Source organism: Rattus norvegicus, chromosome 4, assembly GCF_021556685.1.
Source record: "Rattus norvegicus strain SHRSP/BbbUtx chromosome 4, alternate assembly SHRSP_T2T, whole genome shotgun sequence".
NCBI lineage: Eukaryota > Metazoa > Chordata > Mammalia > Rodentia > Muridae > Rattus > Rattus norvegicus.
The window spans coordinates 58,727,497-58,752,268 of NC_141537.1; the positions used below are offsets into that span (position 1 = coordinate 58,727,497).

At 45.8% G+C, this 24,772-nt stretch overlaps 1 protein-coding gene across 21 annotated transcripts; it reads left to right on the plus strand.

Moving 5' to 3' along the window:
* Positions 1-15: 15 nt before the first annotated feature.
* On the plus strand, positions 16-23,440 carry Garin1b (golgi associated RAB2 interactor 1B). Of its 21 annotated transcripts, none has more exons than XR_015685745.1 (10): positions 26-176; positions 5,624-5,726; positions 6,441-6,834; positions 8,081-8,265; positions 11,231-11,483; positions 14,043-14,164; positions 18,180-18,223; positions 19,427-19,662; positions 21,369-21,536; positions 22,932-23,436. XR_015685745.1 is itself a non-coding variant. In XM_087658652.1 (9 exons), exons 3-9 carry the CDS (start codon positions 6,677-6,679, stop codon positions 22,943-22,945), a joined length of 939 nt encoding a protein of 312 aa, XP_087514778.1. In that variant the 5' UTR covers positions 16-176; positions 5,624-5,726; positions 6,441-6,676; the 3' UTR covers positions 22,946-23,436. The 21 variants fall into 21 exon arrangements, 16 of the variants coding, with proteins under 16 accessions (XP_087514778.1, XP_087514775.1, XP_087514779.1 ...); XR_015685746.1 differs by having other exon boundaries at positions 18,186-18,223; XR_015685747.1 differs by having other exon boundaries at positions 18,189-18,223.
* Positions 23,441-24,772: the final 1,332 nt, after the last annotated feature.

Consider the following 24,772-nt stretch of genomic DNA (forward strand, 5'->3'; position numbering starts at 1 on the left):
CTACATGGTTCCATTGTCTTGTGACATCTAAAAGTGCTGAGAAGCCCGAGGCTGCCCTGCCTTCTTTGCTCAGTAGTCTGTCATCTTCCTCTCTCTGGATCTTTGCAGTGGGATGCTTCTCGTTTTATCCCAGTAACAGGAGTTTCTTCAAAACCACCCCTGCCTCTCACAGCATGGTGAGTGGGTTTTGTTTTCTTTCGGAAATAGCTTTCTTTATTCTTATTTTTGTGTACTTCTTGCTCAGTTCCATTCATTTTTCTCTTCAAAGGGAGCTCTAGCCATGCTGGGGACATGACACACTGGTTGAAGTCCCTCCAGTAGGTGTGTCTCTTTGCCCCTCTGTGGCCGTCCATGGGATGTCCCCAAGTCTGTCTTCCACATCGCTGACACATTTTTCCACCACATCAACTATAGCACCTCATGTGACTTCAAGAATTTAGGAAACTTCTGTTTCTCCATTTTTTCCTCCTGTCTTATTCTGGCTCCATTACTCCCTTTTCCAAATTGTATTTAATTCCTACCAAAGTACAGGGCAGACACCTGTCAAGTACTTTATCCTGTTTTCTGGACTCGTTTCTCTTGTGATAGAGAATCCCAATTTGTGTATTTTCCTTGGCACTACTTGAGGGAGAGAGCAGTTCCTTGTATAGATCTCGTGGTAGAGCTTTACTTAAAAAAACTGATAACTAAATTTTAAAAGAAATATCTATCTTGAATTTTTAAAAAAATTAGCTGTAACTTGTATTTCGTAACGTTAGTGGCTAGAGAACTGACCTAAATAACAAGGAACTAACAAAGCAAACCAAATGACTTTCAGGACAGCTCAGTAATGCTTTTACCACAGTATATTAAGGAGGAGACTTTACTGGACATGAATAAACGAAGGGGAAGATGAGCTGTTGGGGTGGATGTTGATTTTGATAAGCCAGACAAAATAACTTTAGTTACTTAGGGAAATTGTAATGTATCCTTAGGTGAGATAAGATGAGAATGCATGAACAAAACATAGCACTGACTAAACAAAACATCGATTAAAAAAGCCTGGGGAAGCAATAGAGCCCGAGACCAGTTACTGCGGATGCCCCTGTTGATCCCAATATGCAGGAACTAGAGGCAGAAAATGAAAAGTTCAAAGTCATCTGTCATCCTCAACCACACAGTGGGTTCAAGCCAACCTGGATACCTGAGACTTCAAAACCAAACCAAAACTAAAACCACAATACAGTATTTTGGTCTTATACACACCTGTACTCACACATACAATGTTCTCCAAAAAGTAGGAGTATGCTGCCTTTTTTTTTTTAAGTGTCTAAGGGCTGGAGGTGCTAGTGCTAAAGCACTTCCTTGTATTTGCAAGGCTCTGAGTTCAATCCCCAGTACCATGCACAAATGCACAAGCATACACACGTGTGCACACACACAAGCATACACACATGTGTACACATACAAGCATGCACAGACATACACATGTGCACATACACATAACTATGTACACATGTATACACGCATGTACACACACGAACACACACAAGTATACACATGTGTGCACACACATGCACAGACACACACATGTACACACATAAGCATACACACATGTGTACACACACACAAGTATGCACACATGTACATACACACATACACACTCAGAGCTTTGCACTTTCTAATATTCTCAGAGACTATGTACTGTTTGTGAAACAAAGGATGTTTTACTGTGTAATAGGGTTAAAGGGAACAGGTTGACCCCAAAGATAGTAATACTTAAGCTTAAGATTCTTTATTCAGGGCTGGGGATTTAGCTCAGTGGTAGAGCGCTTACCTAGGAAGCGCAAGGCCCTGGGTTCGGTCCCCAGCTCCGAAAAAAAGAACCAAAAAAAAAAAAAGATTCTTTATTCACCCTGGGGCCTCTAGAAATTTAGAAATGCATCTATTTTAGAGCTAAGCTTGGTAGCTTACTCCAGTAAGCTCAGAACTTGGGAGATAGAGGCAGGGGGACTGTCAAGTGTGCAAGCGCTGTTGGCTACATGGTGAGCTCCAGAGCATCCTGAGCTAGAGTGTGATCCTGTCTCTAAATGATTTTTTCTTTTTTTTCTTTTCTTCTTCTTCTTTTTTTTCTTTTTCTTTTTCTTTTTTATTTTTCAGAGCTGGGGACCGAACCCAGGGCCTTGTGCTTGCTAGGCAAGCGCTCTACCACTGAGCTAAATCCCCAACCCTCTAAATAATTTTTTAATAATTTTTCTGTGTACTGAAAATGAAACCCACGGCCTCACACTTTCTAGGACAGTGCTTTGCTGTGAGTCATACCCACCCTGGCATGATTCTGTGTCATACCATTGTGGGACTTTTACTCTGTCCCTTAGGACAGGTATCTTTCCTGTAGTTAAAATAACACCATAAAAGATACTATTTTGGCTTCCCGGCACAGTGCAGTGACATTACTCATACTCACTGTGGTGTGGCCACCACCGCCATCCCCCTCCAGCACTGACTCATTCCTTTTCGTCTTCTTTTTTTTGCATTTTATTTATTTTTATTAATCATTTTATTTATTTAAATTTCAAATACTATCCCCCTTTCCAGTTATCCCTCCACAAACCCCTCATCCCATCTCCTCTTTCCCCCTTCCCCTTTGCCTCTATGAGGGTGCTCCTCCACACACTCACCCACTCCTGCCTCACCACTCTAGCCTTCCCCTATGCTGGGGCATCAAGCCTCCACAGGACCAAGGGCCTCCCCTCCCACTGATGTCACACAAAGCCATCATCTGCTATATATGCAGCTGGAGCCTTGGATCTCTCCATGTGTACTCTTTGGTTAGTGATTCAGTCTCTGGGAGCTCTGGGTGTCCCAGTTAGTTGATATAGTTCCTCCTATGGAGTTGCAGTCCCCTTCAGCTCCTCCATTTCTTCCCCTAGCTCTTCCATTGCAGTCCCTGGGCTCAGTCCAATGGTTGGCTGTGAATATCTGCATCTGTATTAGGTCAAATGCTGGCAGAGCCTCTCAGGGAACAGCCATACCAGGCTCCTGTCAGCAAGTGCTTCTTGGCATCAGCAATAGTGTGGGAGGTTGGTGTCTGTAGATGGGATGGATCCCTAGGTGGGGCAGTCTCTGGATAACCTCATATTCCTAAACAGAAATTCTGTACCTATAAAACAAGAACTTCATGTTCTCTTCTGACCTTTAAAGCATATTCTATCAGGGCTTGGTGATATTTACCTTTAATCCTAGCACTTGGAAGGCAGAGGCAGGCAGATCTTTGTGAGTTTGGGAACACCCTGGTCTACAGAGTTGAGTTTCAGGACAGTCAAGGCTACATAGTGAGACCCTGTCTTGAAAAAAAAACAGAAGAAAAGAAAAACAGAAGATAGAAAAGGAAGGAAGAAAAAGAGGAAGGAAAGGTGGAAGGAAGGTTAGATGAGAGGAAGGGAAGTCTTAAAATAACATTTCTTGGGGTTGGGGATTTAGCTCAGTGGTAGAGCGCTTGCCTAGCAAACGCAAGGCCTTGGGTTCGGTCCCCAGCTCCGAAAAAAAAAAATAACATTTCTTAAGTGGCACAAAGTCTGGACCCAGAACCAACTGGACGCCCAGATATTCTGGTTACTTCGAGCAAGTGTCAGAACATGTCCCCCTAGAAGTCACCACAGCATCATCAAATATGCAAAGAGTGGTGAGTACAGTAATCCTAGTGCCATATAATGCACGAGGAACACAAGGCAGCGTTTTCCAGTGTTTGAGTGCACACTTCCATTCCCCAGAAGCCATACGTTTGTCATGCTGAGGTGCAGCTATCCTATAAATTAACTTTATTTCCTTATTGTCTAGAACTATTGGGAAGTAGTGTTGTCGTGTGCTGTAAAATTATCCCTGAAGAGTGAGCAGGAGTTTTGTTAGGAGCTCCAGCCTGACTTAGGTTGGACTCCATCTAATGTTAAGTATCCAGATTTGGGTTGTGGGGATGGTTCAGCAGGTAGAGAAAGGTGCTTGCTGCAGAGGCTCAATCCCCGGGCCTCACATGGTAGCAGAAGAGAGGTTTTCCTCGCCTTCCACTCACGGGCAACAGCAGCACCCCATGTTTACACCTACATACAATCTAATAAGTACATGTAAAAATATCCCTATTTTTTTCATAAAAATTCACAAATCGGGATTGGAATGAAAGTTTTATTCTGGGAGGGGGAGGGTGGGGCTAGGGAGGGAGGTGGTCATGGAAGAGAGTGTGCCTTCTCCTTACAATAGTTCTGCCCAGAAATTTCACTTGAGCTTATAGCTTTAATAGACTAGGCACATGGCCTTACCTAGCTGCAAGGGAAGCCACGCAACATACTCTATTCCAGATGGTCTATGCCCAAGTAAATGTCCCTAATTCTACACTAAAGAAATGGACATCACATGGATATATTATGTATGTCTAGAAGCATTTTTGTTTTGTTTTGTTTCAAGACATGGTTTGGTTTCTCTGTGTACCCTTGGCTATCCCGGAACTTGCTCTTTAGACTAGGCTGGCCTTGAACTTACAGAGATGCTCCTGCCTCTGCCTCCCAAGTGCTGGGATTAAAGGCATGTGCCACCACTGCTCGGCTAAGAAAAAAGCTTTTAATATTGAGGTTATTTTTTTTTTTTGGTCTTTGTTTTCCTCCTCCTTTCCATAATTGTAAACAATACTGTGCTTAACAGAAAAGGTGGAGAAGTATTAGGGTTTGTAGGCATCTGTTATATGGTTATTAAAAATTCTTCAAAGCACTTCTGTCAGAAGGCTAGTGAGAACACAGAGGAAAAGATGGACACCTTGAGCAACCATTCATACAATTATGCCACATCTTTAGAGCCAAAAGCATTGTCACAATTAACCTAGATCAGGTGCTGAAACCTCCTTCCACGGAAGGATGGGGACACCTGGAGTGGACTACATGGGAAAGGGCAAGGTTAACTTTCCAGTTAACTCTGGGGTTAAATTTTCCCAGCTCTGTATCTAAACCAGTAGGTTATGTTGGGGTTCGGTGCTAACTGCAAAAAGGAGCACAGCTTTTTAATGGCTATTTTTTTTTTTTTGTACCGAGTTTCAGTTTCCACAGGCATGTAAACCACAGGGTGTGGTTTATGATGCTATCCTTAGAGAATCTTACCGTGGGAGACATTTTCCCCCACATAATAAGCAAAAGAATATGAGGAACATGAGTTAGACACTTCACTGCTACTCTGGGAGTTGTATGGGGTCGGGATGGGTGTGGCATGTGGCTAGTGGAACCAGACTGAGAAAACCTGTGACCCTCTGCTTCTCTCTGACTTTATGATGAAATACAGGAATAATACCCAGCTCTATATACCTTTTTTCTAAACCACGTTTCTAAATTTATTACATCTGACCTTGATGGTAACATATTAACAAATCCTAGAACTGTGTTCCAGTTAGAATACTATTTCTCCTTAAATTGACTCTGAATGGTGATCAGTCTGCTTGGTTCTTTGACCCACTCCACGCCCAGGAATTTGGATTTTTTTTTTAATTCCTCTGTCTCTTGGGGAGATCCATTATCACTGAGATGAGTGTAATGCTGTCCCTCCTAGCTGGGATCCTGCCACAGTCAGCCTTGTCATAAGAAACTAATTACTGCTCCTGTTCTTTCAGTTTTGACCTCCGAAGGGAGAAAACTGCAGCTGCAACCAGTCAACCATAGCAGCCAAAGAGCAGGCGCCAGTAGCCCTCCTGGAAGCAGAAATGGTTCTTGCACGTAAGCCAGGGGGTGGGGGGTGGGGGGTTGGGGGTTGGGGGTTGGGGGGTGGGGGCTAGAGGAGGCTCACATGCTAAGCCAGGGTATGTGTGTGTGTGTGTTGGGGGGGATCATATCATGCGAGGCTCTGGAAATTAGTTTTGAATAGACGTCAGCTCTTCATACTGTTTAGAATAGTTTACACTAAGAGAGTAAGGGAGGGGACCAGCAAGATGGCTCAGTGGTGAGATGTATTAACAGATAAAGGCATATACTTACCACCAAGCCTGATGGTCTGATTTTGATCCTCAGACCCTGTATGGTGGAAGGAGGGAATGAATTTCCATAAGTTGTCCTCTGACTTTCACATGTGCTGTGGCACACTCTCACCCATTCAGACACGCACACGCACGCACACGCTCACACACACACACACACACACACACACACACACACACCAATCAGTCAACCAAATGTAAAGAGGGGGGCTTGAACTACATGCTGCACACATGAACTCGAGACAGGAGAGACAGAGACAGGAAGGGTCTTTCTTCTGGGCAGTAGCAGAGCGTCCCAACAGTCCTTGCTTCCCGCTTGCCTAGGGATTTCCCAGCAAGTTCCGTGAATGGTCCGAGTGGGTCCCCGATAACGATATGGGATGTCAGTCAGTGCATCCATGAGCATCATTGGTCCAGAAGGAAATGGGAGGCTCCTCCTCATTTCCCTTTCTTGCAGGCCTGCTTTGGTTTTTCATGATGTCATCCATTCATCATTGTGAGCTGACTGGCTGCCCCTCAGGCCTTGGCCAGGTGCCCATGATCAGAAGGGAAGAGACAGATCCCAGGACAACTGTGCAGAGGGCCCCTGAGCATGTGCAGACATGATGACATCAGTTCCACCTAGAAAGACTTGGTGGAAATCGAAGAAGACAGTAAAAGTGAGAAGATCTTATTCAACCTTCCCTTCCTTGAATGCCTGGGAAAAATTCAGGGGCCTCTTGCCTGTGGATGGGGAAACGAACCCTGGAGTGGGCCTGGGTGTGGAAGAAGGACTACTCTGCCAGATGGTTCATTCTCCAGAATTCAATCTGTTTCCTAACTCTGTGGTGTTTGAAAGCAACTTTGTCCAGGTACTCTTGCGTGTGATTCAGAAGAGCACTCCTTGATTCTTCTAAACCCGTCCCCAAGATGTGACCAGAAGAGTTACCCCTAGAACTGCAGTGCAGGGTAAACTGAGGCAGGAAAGCTAGTGGGCCTGAGACACAAGGCTGACCAGGGCTTCTTCTGTAAATGTACACTCAGTGAGAGAAGTCAGGCATTCTTTGCTGAGTGGGGAGTTAAGCATCGCCTGGAACTCCCAACTTATGTCATTTTCAGGTCTGTCGCCTGAGACCAAGTTAAGGCAGTCAAAGGAGATGGCCTTTGAGGATTAGGATCAGAAGTATTGATTGGCAATGAATAGGACCTAGGGGCCCAGCAAAAGTTGAGCTGAGAGTCCAGGCTCTGCTCACTGGTGGGGAGGTGCCATTGTGCATGGAACTTGTACAAATCTGTGTAAACACAGCAAGCAAAGTGCATGGTCTAGTGGGTGCCTGGTGTGTTTTTGTCTCCTAGGCTCCCCTGCGGTCAGATGGAACCTAGAATAAATAGAAGGACCATGGGGATAAATGTTTTCTAAGCAAAGCCAGGAAGCTGTCAAGGGGAGTCCATAGACACAAAGTGGATGCTAAGGAACTCCTGGATTATTGCTCTTGTTCTTGTATTAATAGTGAGCCCTTTAAGTCCCTTTGGAGAAATACACATTGGTGGCTCGAGCCTATAATGCCAGCACTCAGGAGGCTGAGGCAGGAGGATGTCCTAGTAAATGAGACTAATCTGGGCTATAGAGTAAGACCCTTTTTTTGTTTAAATAAATTAAATAATAATGATAATAATAATAATAGTAATAATAATAATATCACTCATAGACCCTACTAAAGTTTTTAAACCAAGACAGGCTAAAACATTTGACAAAACGCAGCGGTATCCCTCGTTTCCAAGTGACATTTGGCAGCCAATATCTGAAGACATTTTCGGTTGTCAGAATTTGGGTGGGAGTTTACTATAAGCATCTAGGAGACAGGCAAAGGACACTGCTGAGCACGCCACAGTACAGCATAGCCCTCCTCCCACGAGGAAACTAGGTGGCTATCACCGTAGGGTGGCACATGCCTTTAATCCCAACGCCCGGGAGGCAGAGGCAGGCGGATCTCTCTGGTCCAGGTATACATAGTGAGCACCAGGCAGAGGTGGATTAGTGCTGAGTGAAGAAGCAGGGCTGAAGCATCTTGCTGCTGTGGCCAAATGTTCAGGCTGGGCCTGGGGGCTGCATTGCAGGTCAGAAGGAGCAGAGACTGGAAAGAAATCTATAAGGCTTCCAACACCATGGCCCTTGGGGTGACCTCCTCCGTACCTTGCCTTCCCCTTCCGAACATCCTCCTTATGGCCAGAGTCATATGGCATCAGGGGCAGAGCCAGACATGGAACAGACCGTCCACAGTGCCAAGCATCAACCTGAAGAGGTAACCAACACAGGGGAATGGGGGAGAGGTGGGTAAAGGGTGGACCCAGGGGAGGCTACCTGGTAATTAAATTTAAGACAGGGGGAAACTGGGAAGTCTTCCCACAGTGACATTAATTGGGATTTGTTTGTTTGTTGGTTGGTTGGTTTTTGTTTTCCTTTTTTTTTTCTTTTTTTTTGAAAGAACACAATCTCTCATCTATTGCTCAGGCTGGCCATGAACCCACTATGCAGTCAAGGCTGGCCTTGAACTCTCGACCCAGCTGCCTCCCCATTCTGAGTGTTTGGATTCCACATATGCACTATCATGCCCAGCTACTGACTGCTCTAGACTGCAGTAACCTGAGATAGGTGGGGGGGCTGGGGAGATCAATCAGTAAAGCACATGCTGTGCAAACAGGAGCTCCATCTCCAGAACCCATGTTTAAAAAAGGATGGGTACAGTGGTGCACATGTGTAACCCCAGCACTGGGGAGGGAGAATGAGTGGATCCTTGGGGGTTGTAGGCCACCCAGACTAGCCTGACTAATGTAATAAGCCCCAGGCTTAGAGACAGACTCACTTAAAAAGACAAGGAAGATTAGAAACAACACTTGGGATTAACCTCTGACCTCCACAGGCATGTGTATACACATCTCCCCAAACATATGTACACACAGTCGGGTGGGGGTGGGTAGACATCTCATGGGAAAATGACATGATGCACCTGACATCCGAGTTTGGGACTTCAGCAGCCATGCAGAAGGCAGGATACAGTGTGTGCCTATGACCCCAGGGTAGAGGAAGAGTGGCGGATCCTAGAGACTAGCAAGTACCAGCCAGTCTAGACAGGAGAAAGACCATGAGTGTCAGTGAGAAATGCCTAATTTTTCTTTCTGGTGGAGGTTTTTGAGTGACTGACTCCTCAACTCTAGCCTACTTGCTTCCTCAGGGGTGCCTTTCTCTTTAATTTTTCATATTTTTAAACAATTCGGTAATTTTATTTTATGCACGTGACTGCCTTGCCTGCGTGTACAGCAGTGTACCACGTGTCAAATCTGCTGGTAATGGAGTTACAGATGGTTATGACTCGCCGTGTGATTGCCAGGTCCTCTGCAAGAGCAACAAGTACTCTTTTTCTTTCTTAAGAAACTGTCCCTAGGGGCTGGGAATTTAGCTCAGTGGTAGAGCGCTTACCTAGGAAGCGCAAGGCCCTGGGTTCGGTCCCCAGCTCCGAAAAAAAGAACCAAAAAAAAAAAGAAACTGTCCCTATAAAATACTGTGGGGGCTGGAGAGAGATGGCTCAGTAGTTAAAGTCACAGTTTCCTCGTGGTGGCAGTTAACAACTGTATGTAACTCCAGTCTCAGGGGATCAGGCATTCTTTTCTGGATTCCGTGGATACTGCATACACGTGGTACACACACATACATGCACACAGAATTCCCATGCAGGTACAGACTCTTCATAATATTTTAAACTGGACACAGTGGCACACGCCTTTAGTCCCAGTACTCAGGAGGTAAAGGCGGGATCTCTGTGTGTTCAAGGCCAGCCTGGTCTACCTAGTGATTCCAGGTTAGTCAGAGCTCTCTAGAGGGACATTGTCTCAAAACAAACAAAAATAAAAACATTTTTTAAAATTATGGACAGCAATAGAGGAAGACCATGACGCTGACCCTCTGCTTCCACACATAAACACATGTATGGGCAAGCATTCATGCATATAACACACACAATTTGGTACAAAGGGAAGCTTTACGTGGGCAGTGATGGAGGCCTGTCTCCAAGCACATTTGCCGTCTTGCCTTGCACTTCTGATTTAGCAGGAAACCTCTGAGGCTTTGTTGAAGCAGTGGTGTGCCAGGGAGACCTGGCTGAGGAAGAGCCGCTTTGGAGGGACGTGCTCTCTTCTGTCCTGGGCTAACTAGACTCGATTTTTGTATCACAAGTCATTGGCTGCAGCTTTCCTCTATAAAACACATGGACTAAGTCCTACTTAAGGCTATAGCATATAGTAGCGTGATGTTTGTGATAGAACTGCCCTTCTTGATTCTTGGGCCTCATTTCAGTCTCCTTTCTGTTGCTGTGATAAAATGCCCCAGCCAAAAAGCAGGTTAGGGAAGAAAAGGTTTATTTGGGCTTACAGTTGGGGTGGGGGGGCGTGGTGTCTAGAGTCCATCACGGCAGGGAAGGGGAGACATAGTAGCAAGAGCAGGAAGCTGACTGATCACATTGCATCTAAACAGGAAACAGAGAACAGGAAGTGATGCCTTAAACCTCAAAGCTCTTCCCCTCTCCCCAGTAAAGTACTTTCTCCAGCAAGGCATCGACTTCTAAAGGTTCCATAACCTTCCCAAACAGCACTATTAGCTAGGGACCGTGTGTTCAAATGAATAAGCCTCTGAAGACATTTGATATTCAAGCCACCAAAGGCCCCCTTACACAATCTGCAAACCATGTCAAGAATCTCTAGATGTCACTAGAGGTCTAGGAATACCCTTTACTCCTCCAAGCTACCTCCTGCCAGAGCTCTGCACTGTGATGACCACAAATGCTGCCCACTGCCCACTAATACTAGGTCTAAGCCAGGTCCTGAGCTGACTCGTTTGAGCAGTCTTGGGTTCATAGAGGTTAAGGAATGAACAAGCTATGCGGGTGGGATTTTCAAGAAGGAAATGGCAAAACCCATGTCTCTGACCACCTTACTCTTAAGCTACATCCGTGGCACAGAATCCCTGGACGCTGGCCTGGAAATCACAGCCAGGTATGAACCAGGTCCCAGGGCTGCAGCCTAGATCTAGTGACTCTAAATACTTGGGGTTGTTGGAGGCTCTGCATCAATTAAGTACCCCAGGGAAATCTCCTTTCCTCAGAGTTTGAGCACCACTAGCCAAGAACTCTTTTCCTACCCCTAAAAGTTCCCTATCCTTGAAGAGACATATCAAAAGTGGCAGGGTGATCTGGGTATCGTCTTCTATGCCTTTAGCATTCTCCCTTTGAAGTTTGTGGAGCTCCAGATCTGGGACCACCATGAACGCATCCTACGGTTGAGGACCGTCACCGAGAAAATCTACTTCCTAAAGCTCCACCCTGACCATCCTGAGACTGTCTTCCGCTTTTGGATCCGCCTGGTTCAAATTCTGCATAAGGGTCTGTCCATCACCACCAAGGACCCTACCATCCTCGTCACTCACTGCCTGGTACCCAAGAGCCTTTGCAGCCCAGGTGGGAAGTCTGAGGTAAGAAACCTCCATTGCTAGTCTTCAGACAAGATCAAATTTGGAGAAGGGCCACCTTTGTACAGCTGCTGCTGAGTGTCCCGTGTAGGTGCCCTAAGCTTTAACTCTCTCCAGACATGGTAGCCCTTATAAGCACGGAACAACCTTTTCTAAGTACACATGCTTCAGCCAACATACGCAATTGTGCAACCATCAGCTGTGACCACAATGAAAATGGACAAGAGAGAAGGGTTCTATTTTTGCTTATTTTCCATTTGTTTGGCTTCTTGAGATAGGGTTTCAGTCCAAGCTGGCCTCAAACTCGTTAAGTAGCCAAAGCTGGCCTTGAAATCGTGAGCCTCCTTTTTCTAGCGCCCAGCTACTAGGACTACAGACAGGTATCAAACCAGGCCAAAAGAAACTTCCGGAGTGCGTGCATGTGTGCATGCATGCCTGTAGTGGTTGTTTGCAATGTGAGGAACATGCAGAGGCTAGCAGAAGACTTCGTGTATCTTCCTCCTTTGCTCTTTGCCTTATTCCTCTTGAGCTAGAGTATTTCACCGAACCTGGAGCTTTGGGGATTTTTACCAGGCTGTTGGCCAGCAAGCCCCAGCAATCCTCCTGTCTGCTCACCCACATCCAGCCCAGTGCTAGGGTTAGAGGTATGTCCGGCAGTGACAGCTCTCTGTATGGATGCTACGGATCTGAACTCAGGTCCTTACTCTTTAACAAGCACGGTTACCCGCCGAGCCATCTCCCTACCCATGAGGGAGAGTTCTAGTTTTTTTTTTTTTTTTGTTTGGTTTTTTTTTTGTTTGTTTGTTTTTTGGTTTTTGGTTTTTTTTTTCGGAGCTGGGGACCGAACCCAGGGTCTTGTGCTTGCTAGGCAAGCGCTCTACCACTAGCTAAATCCCCAGCCCCAAGTTTTTTTCATTTTCTTTCCTACCTCTCTTCTGTCTCTATAAAGTCATCTTAGACATTTCATTTTTTTTTTTTTTTTTTTTACGGAGCTGGGGACCGAACCCAGGGCCTTGCGCTTGCTAGGCAAGCGCTCTACCACTGAGCTAAATCCCCAACATATCATCTTTGTTCGTTGTTGTTTTTGTAAGAATGGCCTGCCCACCCCTGTGTGTGTGTGTGTGTGTGTGTGTGTGTGTGTGTGTGTGTGTGTGTAAGTGCATACATGCTTTGACACGAATGTAGAGGTCAGCGGTCAGCCTCAAGCCTTGATTCTCATCTTCTACCATCCGTTTGAGACAGCATCCATTACTGTCTTCTGTGCACCCCAGGCTCTTTGTGGGGAATTCTCCTGTCTCTGGTCCCATCTCACCACAGAAGCTCTGGGATTTCATACATGAGCGACTGCATCAGATTCTACATGGTTTCTAGGACACTGAGCTCTTTATTCACTAACATCCTTTTGTTAAATGTACTTCTACATAACCCATTGTTGTTAAATGTAGGAGTAGAAACAGGATCTTACTCTAGAATCCACGATGGCCAAAATTCTAGATCCTCCTGCCTTAGCCTCCAAACGGCTAGATTATAGACGCATACTGCTGTGCGTGGCTTTGGAACTGTGAAGGTGTTTTGTTTGAGACAGGGTATCATTTATTTGTGCCTTTTGAGTTATGGTCCAATCAGCTGTGTTCAACAATGAAGATTGGCAAACAGTTTAAGGTTGGGGGCGGTGGGTAGAGTCTTCAGAGAAACCATGAGAAAGTCCAGAGTGTTGGGCCTTGTGCATAGTCTTTTGGTATACAGAACAAAACAAACAAAAAACAAAAACCAGATAAACAGGAAAAGGAAAGGTTACACTTTCTGAGGTAGACTATGGAGGAGTGAGTTCAACAGTGAAGTTCTTCAAGCAACTGTCTGTCTGTCTAGGCTGTAAAAGTACATTATTAGTGGGATAATTACTCTTCTGAGCACCTTAATGTAATATACCTTCAGGTAAATCAGATTTCCTGACAGATGGATTCCTGGTCAGGGGATTCATAGACCCCGTTGGGGAAGATCCCCGGAACTCGCTGCCCTGCAGAGTCAATGAGAACCAGGTTCAGGGGGCAGCGTGTCTTAAAGTATGAAGTAGAAAGTGATAGAGGAAAACTGTCAACCTGTAGCCTCTACATGTGTTTTCACGTGTGTGCATGTGCACCTATACACACTTACACATAAATAGCTACAAAGCTATAAATGCTACACATCCACAAAGTGACTGCATATAGGGCTTTTCTCAGAGGAATTGGTGTTTTAAACATTAGCTTCTCATAATGTATACATTTAAGCATAAGAACCAAGTATCATTAGCTGTTAAAATTCCTATTAACAAATTAACTATTCTAAATCTACATTGGCAAGTGTGCGACAAGGGCCTCACCTCCAAGGCACCAAAGTACATTTATACCAAATACCAACCAAGAGAACTGCTTCCATGAGTGACTTGTATGGCTACCTGCCTATTGGGAGAGTTTGGGTCCCGATGTTTTAGAGTTCAGATAGAAGAGCTTGGTGTTAGGAAAATTCAGAGAGCCCAAGGCTTAACCTCCTGTTATGTTTGTTTGTTCTTTCTCCATGTAGTTAGTGCAGAAGAATTCTAAAGGCCTCCAGCCCAGCGAGAGCCTCACACATCTGATGGCCCAGGGGGAGAGCGAGGCCCTCTCCCAGATCTTTTCCGACTTGCATCAGCAGAAACAGTACAGGTACATGATTTAAATCAGGTTAGCCCGTATTACCCTTTTCTGTTGCCCAGGAGGTCCCAAAGGTAAGACCTTCCATGAAGGAGCACAGTTAGGGATGTGATATACTGTCACACAGTGAGTGCCTGGTGTCGTTACAATAGTCTCTGTCTCCACACAGCAAGTGAGGCAGGCCTGACTCCAGAGGCGTTACATAGAAAGAAAAATACTTCTTCAGCAATGAAAATGGGTAGCAATCATGGAAGAATGAAAGCTAACTACTAATCCAGTAGCTGATTCTATAGAGGCAAAACCACAGTAACCACCTAACCACTTATCCACCTAACCACCTAACCACTTAACCACTTAACCACCTAACCACATAACCACCTAACCACATAACCACCTAACCACCTAACCACATAACCACATAACCACATAACCACGGTTTTAAACCCCACTGTATATTGGTTTCATTTCCTCTGACTGGGCCTCTGTCTGGATGTTATAGAGATCCTGAGGTTGTTCCTAAAGTATAGTCCCCTGGGGTGCTCAAGGGTTCAGGCCTGTCTTTCCATTCCTGAAGAAACATCCTGTGCATTTGATGATGCGTTGTGATATGAGAGATGGGAAGCCAGGTGTGGTGACTCACGTCTGTCATTCCAGCGCTGAAGAGTCTGAGACAAGCAGATTGTTTCAAAGCCGAGGGTAGCCCAGGCTGCAGAGTGAGTTCCACACCAGCTTGGGCTACAGACAGAGAAGGAAAACCAAAAATAAATTAGTAAATATCACCAGGAGAGAAAAATGAAGCGACAAAAAGAAGTGTCTTTGTTTTAAGATAGGTCTCACGTAGCCCAGGCTAACATCAAAGTCCCTATGTAGTTAAGAATGATCTTGAACTCCTGATCCTCCTGCCTCTACCTCACAAGTACAGGAAATATAAGAAAATCTGTGCTACCATTCCAGGCTATGGATGGGATAGCTCCCGACCTCCACCCCAGCTTACTGGGGATTGAATTTAGAGCCTCAAGCTTCCTACGCAAGGGCTCTCTACACTCAGCTATAGTTCAACCCTACAGGAGCAGTTTTTTTGTCATAACCAGTTAGAGCAGGAACCAGTTAGAACAGCTCAGGGGCAAACTGAATAATGCTGGGGTAGTAAGATGAAAACCGAGAGAGTTCAGAGGCACTCTCAGAGTGGTTGAAGGCTCAAAGACCAATGCCTTGTCTTCCAGTTCTACAATATTTAAAAGATAATAATATCAGCCTCACCCAGATACTGTCAGGACTGAACACGTGCTCAGCAAGCTTTTTGTCAGATATGAATGGGATCTCAACAGATATTAGTGTGCATTACTAACTGTTTCAGGAAAGGTTTAACAGCTTGTGCCAAAGATCATCACTGTATAATAATAACAACGAAAACTGCAATTAAGAAATGTTTATGTAGGGGTTGGGGATTTAGCTCAGTGGTAGAGCGCTTGCCTAGCAAGAGCAAGGCCCTGGGTTCAGGCCCCAGCTCCGAAAAAAAGAAAAAAAAAAAAAAGAAATGTTTATGTAGAATGTCACATTCTGGACTGGTGCTGAATTCTAACAGAACAAAGGTATATTGAAACACGTTTTTAAGTGTTTCAAACAGATCACTGGCTTTGTAGTGCAAGCTGGTCTGAAACTTAAGTAGCTAGAGAGATGACCTTGAACTCCTGATCCCCCCAAATGCTAGAACTACAAGCTATGGCACAGTACCTGGCCTCTTTGCTTATTTGTTTTAAAGATTTATTTATTTACTGTATATAAATACACTGTGGCTGTCTTCAGATCCCATTAGAGATGGGTGTGAGCCACCATGTGGTTGCTGGGGATTGAACTCAGGACCTATGGAAGAGCAGTCAGTGCTCTTAACCGCTGAGCCATCGCTCCAGCCCTTGTTTGTTTTTGAAACAGGGTCTCACTATGTTGGCAATGCTGGCTCAGAATCCAGCATCTCCCTGCCTGAGACATAACCATAATCCACAGCTGACGTCCTAAGCGAAGGACACTGTATTAGCTACGTTTATCATTATGATGAAAAGCGGTGACCAGGACAGTCCTTATCAAATGATGTTTATTTGAGCTTATGGCTGCAAAGGGATAAGAGCCCATCATGAGTGGGAGACAAGGATAGCAGCTAGTGGCAGGAACAGTTTACATTTCCAAACGTAAAGACAAAGCAGAATCTAACTGAAGTAGCGCAGGACTTTTGATCCCAAAGCCTGCCCACTGTGACACACTTCCTCCTACAAGGCTGCACCACTTAAACCTCTCCAAACAGGGCCACCAACCAGGGACTGAGTGTTCAGATACTTGTGTACAAGTGTGTGTGCGCACACACATACTTCTCATTCAAACCACCACAGACCCTTTTGGATATATCTCGTGCTGAGTTACTCGCTGCAACTCAGTCCCATGGCCAAAACCAGCTGAGAACCATACTCTGCTTTAGACATAAACCCAGACAAAAGTGTCCTCAGTCTGAGGTAGTGGTACATGCCTGTACCCAGCACTCTGGAGGTTGGTGCAGGAGGATTCCTATGAGTTTGAAGCCAATCTAGGCTAACTTGTCTCAAAACAAGAATACCTCCACAAAATTAGTTGCTCTATCCCCAGAGTAAAGGGGGAGCAGGGTTACTGGGGGTCTGCCACCAATATCTGGCTTTTAATTCTGGGAGGTTAGAGGGAGTTAGGCCCCACTAGAGAAACAGGCTCTAGCCAGAAAGAGCAGGGTAGGAGAGCCAGGCAGTTAGAGAAAAACAAACGACTGAGGCTTTGTCCAGAGGAGGACACTTAGGGAAGGGGCCAGAAGGCCATTGGCTAAGAGAAAAGCAGGCAGAGGCCAGGCCAGGCAGAGCCTGAGAAGCCGCATGGAGGGTTTTTAAATTCTGTGGAGAGGAGCCTCATTTGCATCTTGCCTATGAAGGTGCTGTGATCCAATTTCCATTTGGAAAAGTCACTCCAGCTGTGGCCATGACAGTTCATTGGAAGGGTAGCAGCAGAGACTCAGAAAGACCAGATAAGCAGCTAAACTGGTCTGGACCAGAGCATGAGCTGCATAATGAGTCAGGGAGGTTAGAGTTAAAGAGAGCATTCCTTGACTTCCCTGTTCCCCGAGTGGCTGCTTTGCACAGACATGTAGCGTTCTCGGTTTCCCAGCACAAACAACCCCCATGTGATGATATTTTCATTCAGGCCCTTTCCAGGATGGTTGCAGTCGGCAGGTTCTCTCATTAGCGGCCTCACGCCACTGAACAGTAGTACACAGCACTCATGGCTGAGATCCAAGATCTGAGACAGGGCCACACCCCTCCTCCAGCAAGTCAGCACCTTGGGCTCTGTCCCCTACCCATCCCTTTCCTCTTTCCCTTCTCTCCTCTGGAAACATAATGTGCATCACACCCAACCATGGCAGCCAGAGCTGGCTTCTTTCATATTTGTATCTGTCTCTAAATCTCCTGCATTAGAAAAAGTCTCTTTAAAAAACTATTCATTTTATGTATCCGAGTACACTGCCGCTGTCCTCAGACACAGCAGAAGAGGACATCGGATCCCATGGCAGGTGTGAGCTACCATGTGGTTGCTGGGAATTGAACTCAGGACCTCTGGAAGAACATTCAGTGCTCTCAACCATTGAGCCATCTCTCCAGCCCCCAGGGGAGGTCTTAACTAGGGATTGGCTTTGAAATATGACTTCAGAGCTGAACGTGTAGCTCAGTGGGCAGAACCCTGGTCCTAGCATACACAAATCTGCAGCACTGCCTAAACCGGGCATGGTGGTGCATGCTGTAATTCCAACGCTCAGGAGAGAGGAGGGGGAGAAGTTTAGAGTCATCCTTGGCTATAGTGTGAGTTTGAGGCCAGCCTCAGATCCATGAGACCATAGCTCCAAAAATCAAGATACACAAAATAACAGTAGCAACAACAAACTGAGTTCAATGTTTTGTTTTGGTTTTTTTTTTTTCCTTAACTTTTGATCTTCGTTTCCTTGACCGTGAAATGACTGGAGTTCCAGCAGGAGTGAAAAGGTGCAAATCAACAAGACCAGCTCAGGTAAGGAAGGATGCAGCGTTGCATGCTGGGAGAGATAGCTGCTGTGTAGATACAGCACTCGGATTTCCCACGATGCCTACTCAGGAGTACCACAGTATCTCCATATCACAGTTGGCACCTCTCTGGGCTTTTTGACCACCAAAGGCAATTTGGCACCAAGTCCCAACCATTTATTTATTTATTTATTTATTTATTTATTTATTTATTTATTTATGTTCTCCATTTCCAGTTCCTTCTTACATCTGCGGGGTCCATGTGTGGGTTCACTGACCTATTCAAAAGCAATTACTAGAGGCTCTCCGAGTGGTTGTCATGGGTACCACCGTCTCTTAAAGGGATGGTCTTGTGGGTACAGAGCAAACTTATAGAAACTCCTTTCTAGCCCACATCCAAAGTTCAAGCTGGGGTGACAGAGGCATATGGAGGTCCTTCAGTCCTTCCAGGGCGTTGGCTCAAGAAGGTCAGTGTCTGAGAGTCGCTAAGAGGTTAGCATCATAGAACCATCTATGATAGGATCAGGGCAGATGGAGCAGATGAGGCCCTGTGAGAAAACGTGACATTCCAGAAGGAGCAACTGGTTCTCTGTTGCCAAATTCTAGTCCAGCCCAGGTCCCCCAGATGTGATCCTTCGATCAGCTTCCCCATGTTTGCCGTCTCACCTGACCACATGCTCTCCGACTCATCTCTATTCCGGCCATGTCTGGCGCAGTCAGATTTCACCCATGCTTCCTCATACCTTCGTCATCTCCCACTCACTTCCTTCCCCTGAGGAGCCCCTCTAAGCCCCCTCTGTCCTATATCCTAGACCACATGCTCCTGCCAAGACCGAGCTGTCCCCGTGACCTCTCACACAATTCTTTGGATCTCTTATAGGTTTAAGGTTTATTTCTTAATGAATGTTAAATTGTTGGATCTAAGACCATCGACAAGTTCATTCTCCATACTGGCTCAGGAGAGAGCCACATGGTGATATATTTAGAATCGTAGAGATCCTAAGAGAATTAGGATCCAAATCAGAAGGGTTTTGTTGCTGTTGTTGTTTTGGGGGAGTTGTTTGTTTGTTTTGGTTTTTTTTATAAACTCCTACATTTATAGGAGGAATAAATGGACAAGGGTCTGAGGGAACATGGGCAAGAGTGGTTGACTCCGATAGCTGGGTTGGACAGATGGTTCACCGGTTAGGAACACTCATTGCTTTTGCAGAGGACCTGGGTTCGACTCCCAGCTCACATGACAGCTGACAAATGAATGTGACTCCAGTCCTGGGGCATCTGATGCCTTCTTCTGGCCTCCAGGAGCACCACGCAAGCATGTGGTACACAGAACCACATGTGGGCAAAATAGTCATACACATAAAATACAGTAAGAAAATCTAAAAATCTGCTTGCAACTGACCCCCCGTTTTCAACATTAAGAAGACAATCAGGACAACAAAGACAGTGAGTATTTTAGTGAAGGCTTTGATTAATGTTAGGCACAGAGCCTGCTATTGTTGCCCTTGATTTCTATTTTCAAGAGTCACCCAAAATCTGAATTTTTAAATATACACTGATCACTTTCTCCAGATCTTCGAATTTCTTAACAGGCCTTGACCTTTGACACGCTGTCAATTACATTTTCTGTATTTATGTAACATTCGAGCACAGTCATAAATGCACATGCTTTAAACTATTCTGTGAGGTTAGGGGTGAGGAGAACAGAATACTCAAGAATATTTCTAATGATTGCTGGGACTGGAGAGAAAAGCTTTAGAATTTCAGGATAGCCACTCAGGTGTGCATACCTGTCATTCTGAGTACTCGGAGAGCTGACTTGGGAGAAATGCCTCAAGTTTGAGGCCAGCTTGGTCTATATAGCAAGTTACAAGATAGCCTGGTCTGCATAGTAAGATCCATAACCCCAAAAAGAATTTCGGGATATCTGATGTTGGGATGTTCTTAGGTTAATTTTAATGAGCCATACTGGGGTGTTTCTGGAGCCCGTTTTCTTCCTGGATCAAGTACTTGGTTGCAAAGGGAAGTAACATGCCAGGCTCTTGGAACTCTTGCTCTCTCCTACTGAACTCTATTGGAACTTCTGGATGGAAAAGAGGGGAGGGGAGAGGAAGGGGGAGATAACTCAGTAAAGTACTTGCCTTGGAAGAATGAGGAACTGAGTTTGATCTCCAGAACCTATGGGCTGAAGAGATTGTCTCAGTGGTTAGGAATCATATCCAGAGGGTCTGTCTGGTCCCCAACATCCGCTTGGGGTAGCTCACAACTACCTGTATTCCCAGCTCCAGAGAGAGTGGAACTGGTCTCTGAGGAGAACTTCCATTCACACAGGCATAGACACATACACATATACTCAGGCTCTCACAGCTAGACATTATAGTGCATGTCCCTAGGAGTCAAAGACAGGAGGAATCAACAGCTCAAGATCAACCTTGACTGTGCAAGAGCTCAGAACCAGCCTGGGGATGGGGATGGTGTGTGTGTGTGTGTGTGTGCGTGTGTGCGTGTGTGTGCGCGTGTGTGTGTGTGTGCATTCAGTCTAGACAACCAGAGTCCCAAAACTCACCCATGTGCCCCCATTAGCAGGCACACAAGCTTGACCCTTGGTCTTGTTAAAAATGTTGCTTCTAATTCATTAGACCTGGGCACATAGGCCTTACCCATTCATTTCTAACATGATCCCAACTGGTGCCAAGGTTTGGGTTACATTTTGAATAGTGAGGGGCAGAGGGTCTAAGAACAGTCTGTGGCTTTGCTCTTCTGGTTTCAAGGCCATTGTCCGTCTAGTTGACCGAATATCCTTAGGGAGATTTATTCAGGTAACCTGTCCCAACTATGTCGTTTCTCCATCTCCTGAGGCTATTTTGTTCAACACGATGTTGTGTTGCGATCAAGAACATGGGCTCCAGAGCCAGGTTGGTTGGCTTAGCATACTGACTCTGTCTGCCTCACCATAATGTGGCCATTAGTAAGTTCACCAGCCTCTGTGGACCTCAGAGTCCTTCTCTGTAAAAATGGGGATTGCGGGATAGTTGTCAGCAATGATAAAAAGAACCTGACATACAATGGCTTTCTCTGCCTAGAACTGTTGGCTATTAGCTTCCAGAGTGTTCTGTGAGCGAGAGTGCAAATACGTTCCTTTTCTTAACTAGAGAAAGCTACTCCCTGTGAAGACAGTATCCCCTGTACCTGCGATCTCAATTGGAGGGATGCGTTCATGTTCGGAGAGTGGGAAAGAGAGAACCCCTCTGGGCCACAGCCCCTCTCGCTCCTCAGTACCCTGGCTGCCTCCAGCAGGCCACGGCTGTCCCTAATTGGAGGTATGGTAGTGATGGGGTTGATCTGGTGGCCTTCCTGAGACAGGCTGTAGCTCAGGTTTAGAATCAGAACCCTGTCCTAAGGGTCCTAGCATTGATTCCAAATGCTACGGGCAGGGGATGGGTCACTGGCCACAATGACCTCAGCCCTACCTATCTCCTTGTCTTTGCATCCAATGATACTGAGTGAATCTCTGCAGTGTGGTTTCTCTAAGAACTGCAGAGTCCCCACAAGTGGCACCGAAGGACAGACTGTTAAATGGGTGATCTTGGAACTGGAGCCTTCTCTTGCTGTGTGGGGAGGGATGGGGGCTCCTCCTAGAGTTCAGTCGTTCCCGTGGTCCTCCCCGCCCTTCTCCTTCCCTATAGCTCTTGGTGTCTTTCTAACTGATGGTGGTGGAGAGTACCAAGAGGGAGAAGGAGCTAGCTAGCAGGACTGGGTGAGGGCAAACTTCCTGAGGTCCCAGCCTTTCTCTTTCCATGCCCCAAGGCTCCCTATCCTACATTCACTCAGCAAGCATTGTGAAGTACCTTCTATTCACTGTGTCTAACAGAGTCCTGAAGAAGGTGGGATCATTTATGTTTTTCTAATTCATAAAAATAAAAATATGTATTTATTGTATTGGTAGAAAAAACACCTTGATTTTTAAAGTAATTTTTAAATGAATGTACAAAGTGATGGTTTCATTATGGCATATTTTTTTCTGGTTTTCCGTTAGTAACTGTGCAAGCAGTCACTAGGCCACTTCACAGGTAGACGTCACTATACTTTGTTCTCCTGTACCCCGCCCCCATTGCCCTACTTCCATGCCCCTTCTTGATGGTCCCCTTCTCTTTCCCAAATAGGCTCTATTCTGCTGTCCTGGCCCTGCATTCCATTGCTCTATCTTTTCTCTCAGGATGCCTTCCTGCCTTCCCATGATCCCTTTCCTGCTTTCATGATCTACATACAACACAAACGCACACACACACACACACACACACACACACAATTAAATGAATTAAAAGTTAAAATGTCAATAAGCACAAACACCCCCTCCTGTGGTTTCTCTAAGGCTTCGGTTAGCCACAGCCAAATACAGTCCAGAAATTAAATGGAGATTCACTATTTGAGAGAGAAACCACAGCCACATAACTTTTGTTAGAACACAATTGTTTGCTTTAATACACGTAGGCATGTTGATAATATCATACCATGCCTATGAATTAAACTTTATGTAATTCTATATCAGAAGACATGACATCTACATGGTTTGGAGTTGTCTGCAGTCTCTAAAAGCCCCTGGTTGGGAGACAAAGCCCCAGACAAAAGGGCCATTATTTTGTCTTATGCGTTCACAAAAGAGATTTCAGGTAACCTATATGATATTGACCACTTTTTCTCTCCGGCACTCACAGGAAACTCTATATGACGCTTCCTTTCCCCTTGGGGAGAGTTTCTGTGGCCTGCACCAGCACTTCTCTTCAGCATTCAGTTTCAGGGTGCTGTATCTGGACAAAGGGGAGGAGGAAGTTGCCAGTAGGAGCAAACCAGAGTTATCTCAGCAGCACTGACAAGAGCGCCTCCTCATCCTGTCAGCGTCTCCGTGTGTTCTCACTACCACCTCAGAATACAGCAACTTGTACCCTGTGGTCTAGGGCGATCACGTAGATTGGGATGCACTGTCCAAAAGTCTGGAACCTGGAGAAGAGCGATTCGAGGGAAAGCAACTCCGGAGAAGCAGGGACATGGAAGCTGGTGGGAGGGAGTCGGAGAAGAGAGGCAGAAAGAAAAGAAGTAACACAAGGAAACAGAAGAGACCTGGGAGAAAAGCTGAAGAGAACTAGACCGGAAGCACATCTCTGAGAGATGCCCCGCCAAGCGTCTATTTATCTAATTTAAAAAGTAAAGCCATAAACCGAGGAGAGAAGCGTGGTTTCCTCTCTGCTCACATTGCTCTGGAACAACTTCCTGTTCCCAGTTCAGGCTGTTCAAGCTCGCCCTGGGTTGGAAGCTGAGGGACAATCCCTTGTTTGGGGTTTGAGATAGGGGCTCACATATCCCATCTCACGGATGCTGGGATTACTGGCATTTTCAACCACTCCCAGTTTATGTGGTGCTGGGGACCAATTGCAGGGCCTCCCTCATACATGCTGGGCACTCTACCGAGTCAAATCACCAGCTCCGCTTAAGAACAATTACTGTAGAAATCCGGAAGCTGAAGTGTTAAGGTAGGGTGACTTTTCCTTTTGTTGTCCAAACTAACTAGGTTTGCGACTGTCTCTGTCTTAAAAACACTGGTACAACCTTTTGGGTTGGTAGCCCCTGAAACACGGACATGCCTGGGTGATGTACTCATAAATTAGCCAGTCCGCGTCAAACTCATGGTCACCTCCACAATCCTCGCTACAGTAAAACACTGAATTCTACTCCTCCTTGCTTTTTAAATCTGATCCAAATATAAGCGCCGTGACAGAATTTAATCCCCTTGTTTACTGCGGCACTCACGGTGCCCAGAGCAGTCCCGGGCACACAGGTAACACTTCATCTATTTGTGGAGGGTGCAATCATACCATGAGTGCATACCAGAGTAAGGATGCATCAGCCTTTCAGTTCAGAGCCCCATGCCTGCCGCAGCAGACCCTAGGACTGTTTTCAGAGGCAGAATGGACTGGTTTGCCCTGAGTATAGTCGGGAGTGTCATTTCTTAAGCGTGTCACTCCTAAATCCTTTCCTTCTACGGGCTACTTTCTGATTCTGAGGTCCTTGTTGGGCCTGCTTTGCTTCTCTCCCAGAATGCACTTCTGTCTCCATCAACTGCCTCCTGGACCAAGAGTCCTGAGTTTCTTCTCCAGCCTGAGTTCTTTCTGTTGCCTTCACTCACCACGCCACGCTCGCTCCACGTACGCTCCCTCATCCTCGTGCACCAGGATCATTTGGAGATTTCATTTTGCTGTACTGAATCGTGGCCTCGTGGCCTCGTGTGTGCTAGCCAAGCACTCCACCGTTGCGCTACATACAGCCACGGCCAAACATTTAATCTTTGAATGTCGCCTTAATTTTTTTCATCTCTAACTCTAAAACTTATTTTAATTGTTTTATTTGCGCTCTCTCTCTCTCTCTCTCTCTCTCTCTCTCTCTCTCTCTCTCTCTCTCTCTGTGTGTGCGTGTGTGTGTGTGTGTGTACATACGTACCTACGCGTATTTGTGCTTGTCACTGCACATAAGTAGAGGACTTGCAGACACTTTTTCTTCTCCC

What these genes read in the sequence shown, in the direction of transcription:
- Garin1b (NM_001024324.2), top strand. Translation starts at nt 6,586, where the DNA reads ATGATGACATCAGTTCCACCTAGAAAGACTTGGTGGAAATCGAAGAAG. An exon ending in CCAAGCATCAACCTGAAGAG is followed by an intron (nt 8,266 to 11,230) that starts GTAACCAACACA and finishes CTATGCCTTTAG; the next exon opens with CATTCTCCCTTTGAAGTTTG. An exon ending in CATCAGCAGAAACAGTACAG is followed by an intron (nt 14,165 to 18,179) that starts GTACATGATTTA and finishes AAATGACTGGAG; the next exon opens with TTCCAGCAGGAGTGAAAAGG.